This window comes from Diadema antillarum, unplaced genomic scaffold (genome assembly GCF_040938485.1).
Source record: "Diadema antillarum isolate AM-2024a unplaced genomic scaffold, OU_Dant_1.0 scf00000040, whole genome shotgun sequence".
Taxonomy (NCBI): Eukaryota; Metazoa; Echinodermata; class Echinoidea; order Diadematoida; family Diadematidae; genus Diadema; species Diadema antillarum.
Genome location: NW_027270929.1, coordinates 1764530 through 1768359, shown reverse-complemented (window position 1 = coordinate 1768359; position 3830 = coordinate 1764530). Strand labels below are relative to the sequence as shown.

General features: G+C 40.2%; 1 protein-coding gene across 1 annotated transcript; it reads left to right on the top strand.

Annotated features, from left to right (window-relative positions):
- Positions 1 to 1220: 1220 nt before the first annotated feature.
- Positions 1221 to 2613, top strand: LOC139712031 (uncharacterized). Its single transcript, XM_071623874.1, has 2 exons — positions 1221 to 1329; positions 2297 to 2613. The coding sequence occupies exons 1-2, from the start codon at positions 1289 to 1291 to the stop codon at positions 2577 to 2579; spliced, it is 324 nt and encodes a 107-aa protein (XP_071479975.1). The 5' UTR covers positions 1221 to 1288; the 3' UTR covers positions 2580 to 2613.
- Positions 2614 to 3830: the final 1217 nt, after the last annotated feature.

The following is a 3830-nucleotide window of genomic DNA, read 5'->3' as shown; positions in this document are numbered from 1 at the left end:
GTATGGACTGAAAATAGGATATAGGATATTTTATCATTACAGGTGTACATGCCAAAAAATTATATATATGTTCCAAGAATTTGCTGATTATCTTGGTGATTTCTATCTCCAAATATAGAGGGCCGCATGTCACTTAAATTTGCACAGCTCAGCATACCAATGCCAATGACTCCCTGAGTTACCCGTAAATTACGTGATTATCATCACCCCTTTTCCATTGACTAATACCCACAATTTTAAATTAATTATTTTCGAAGCAGTGGATCGAGTCTCCTTTGTGAACTGCTGGTAACGTCGTTCGTCGTCCATTACATTTAAGACTAGCAGCAGGCGTTCACAGCTTCAGCCTCAGCCTCAGGCTTCATTCATGTTGTACACAGGTGCGTGAGTGCAAAGGAACAAGTGGACACCAACATTATCGTGGTTTCTGTCACCATGACTATGATCTTAAACTTGACATTAAAACATAAAAGAATGAATAGATCTGCGGACGGTACCGCTAGTTTTCTTACCATTGACATCGTTGACAAAGCGGTCCTCGAAGGCGAGCTCAATAACCTCTTTTCACACATTACGATCCGGATCCATACGGTGCATGCTGCTCATACTTCACCTACAGTATACCGTACTACCGCGCGCTACACGCTAGCGCTATCGCTGATCGCTAGCGAAGCGCGCGCTAGCGCCCTAGCGCTAGCTAGCTGCAGCACTGCTTAATCGCGTGCGCGATCGCCAGGATCTGTGTGTTCACAGGGGGCGCTCTTAACTTTTTCTTTCACACACGTTGCTGCATCGACGGGAGTGTTATGTGTGTCAACTTCATACTTTTCGAACGTCCGAGGACAAGCCGAATATCGGGTCAGATGCGTCCTCGGACGTAGAATATCATTTTGCACGTCTATTCCTTCCGAGGACAGCATGTTACGTCCTCGGACGTAGATTTTGTCCTCGGACAAAAGGTGTGTTTTCATACCATTGGTCTCGGACGATCAGTGATGTATACGCACACACACACACACACACACACACACACACACACACATACATGCAAAGACACAAAAACAAAGCAGCGTGTGCATTGAAGTCGCGTTTACTTAAAGACCCTTTTCTTTTTTCTGTTCTTTTTTTTGTGTGTGTGGTAATGGGCAACAGAAGTAACGAATAAGTTGCCATAACAAGTCGTTTAATCACTCACCCGGCAATCTCTTAATTTTCTCTTTCTCCAGACACGCCGTGGCGGTACATCCTCATCGGTCTCTGTGTTGCCTTCTTATTCCTCATCATCGTCATGGTCTTCCTCGTCGTATCTATCTACCAGAAATATAAGAGGTATAGTAGTAGTCCCGAAAACGAACAAACAAACAAACAAATTAACAGACAAACAAACACCTAAACAAACTAACAAGCAAACAATCAAAATAACAAACAAAAATCCCTGGTAAAATTTCAAAAATCCTCCGAGGTGAAAACAGAAACAAAAATCCTGCATAAGGTTTCAACAGTGCTTTGAAGTGAAGTGAAATAAAAAACAAAAATCCCCAGTAAATTTTCAAAAATCCTCAGAAGTGAAAACAAAAACAAATTCCCGCGTACAGTTTCAAAAATCCTCCGAAGTGAAGTCAAAAACAGGAATTCCCCGTAAAGTTTTAGAAGTCCTCTTAAGTGAAAACAAAACCAAAACTCCCGCGTAAAGTTTAAAAGATTCTCTGAAGTGAAAACGTAAACAAAAATCCCGCGTAAAGTTTCAGAAATCCTTTCAAGTGAAGTGAATGGAATTTCTCCTAGCCATCTCGTCAATAGACGCGCCTAACAGAAAACAAAACGGAATCCATGTGATACACAGACGCCAAGTTTTGTAATCGGAATGTATACTGAATACAGAGAACCTCAGAAATGTTTTGTCTCCTGAATGAAACCAGCAATACGATTGAATTCTCTCTCCTTCAAATATTCGTTGATCCTCACCATGTATGCGTTTCAGGACACAAGTATTTGTTTGAAAAAATATGAAGTGATCAGATTTCCACGACATTGCTCTTAAAAGTGTTTCTCCCAAATGAATATTACACCAACACACAAACGCCTTTAAGTTTAAAAACTCTTTCACGCCGACTCATTGTAGTCTCCATTTCTTATTTCTTTCAACTTGCACACTTTCATGATTATGTTAGACGACAAATCTTAAACTAAGACAGCTTCTTTTTAATGCTATTATTGTTTTTTCAATTACTTGTCAAATCTAGCAAAATCAATTTTTATTTAAAAATCACTGCTTTTCTTCATTTTCCGTCGTCAGGAGTCGATCCAATTTGGCCAGAATTGACAAAGTCAACGCCGGTAGGGTCAGAGGCTACCACAACTCAGACATCATGTTCGCTGCCGACAGCCGGTCGTTCTCCTCGTCCGAAATCGACCAAGAAGCTGAGGAGGTCGACCCGAGCCACGTGCGAATCAGCATGGTCGGCGACCGCAACGACAGGCACGACGGCGGAGTTAGACCGCTTGTGCAGCACGAAAGGCGACGTCCGGTCGATGAGCGGGTACAGCGGTACAATGCGGCCTACAATCACGATTATTGATGCTGTTCAATGCGAACGCCATCCTTGATAGAAACAGCTGAAATTTGAAAATGAAATTATATGTGATTTCTATGCTAGTTCTTCCATACAAATCGAATGTGATATGATTTTTATATCTTAGTGTGTTCCTGCACTGAAATGCTTTTATAAGGTCGTGATGTATCTGAGATTTATTTTGTCCTTTTATGTTTGCGTCCTGGCGTAGACAAACAGAAAATGTCGTACTCAAGGGTAGATTCTTATCTTGTGTGCAAAATATATATGAAATATTTATCCCGGTATCTGCATGTGTGTTATAGTGATACACAGATATATCCTTTATTTTCACATGTAATGGAGTAATGTAATGTTGTTCTCAAACCTTTGGTTCATACTCTTGCTGTCATGTAGATTACACCGACATGCTGTTGGTAGACCTTTACAGTCATTGACAAATGGCTAGGAAGTCATGGTATATTTTATATTGAGGGGTGACAAAATCCAGTAGTATCGCATGTATTTCAGACTTCGTGTTATCATTGTCAATGAACCCATATGTCAGCGTAATGTCACTGTCTTAATGAAAAGAAGAAGAAGAAAAAAGAAGAAAGTTTACCCCAATTTTCAATGGACATCATTGTTAATCTTTCCATCCTATATCCCATAACTAGGGAGGACAATTCCACGTGTTAAAATTTAATCACCATTATCATAAACCTTGCTTGTTGAGAATTGCCCACTGGAGTGTTCAAGATTCAGCATACTACCAAAGTATGTGTTCATAATCATATCCTGTGTATTTTGCTCTTGGATTTTTTTCCTGAAGTACAGATACTCTTGATAGCAGACAGACCGCTAAAGATTTACAATGTGCTTTCATTGATTTTGTGTCAACTGAGTATCAATACGAAACTAGCTAAGCAAATTTGTGTTTTAAAATGTCATTGCCAAGACTTGATACCTTTTTTTTTTTAATGGTACGAGCTCGGCGTTATTTTTCATTAGGTTTTCCTTGTCACTATAATTTCACATAACAAGGGCGAAGTATGCCCTGTTGAATCTTACAGACCCCTCCCCCCCCCCCCCCCCCCCACATTGAAATGTTTCAAGGCGGTTCTATTTCATGTCATATGCTAGCATTCAAATCTTGCGTAGTGTGTAATGGACGCAATCATTCTTTCCTCTTGCTTACAAAGAACTTTGTGCCTTACTTTACACAGACAGGAATCTTTATTTGACACCTTATGAAATCAATTGCATAAATAAGAGGTC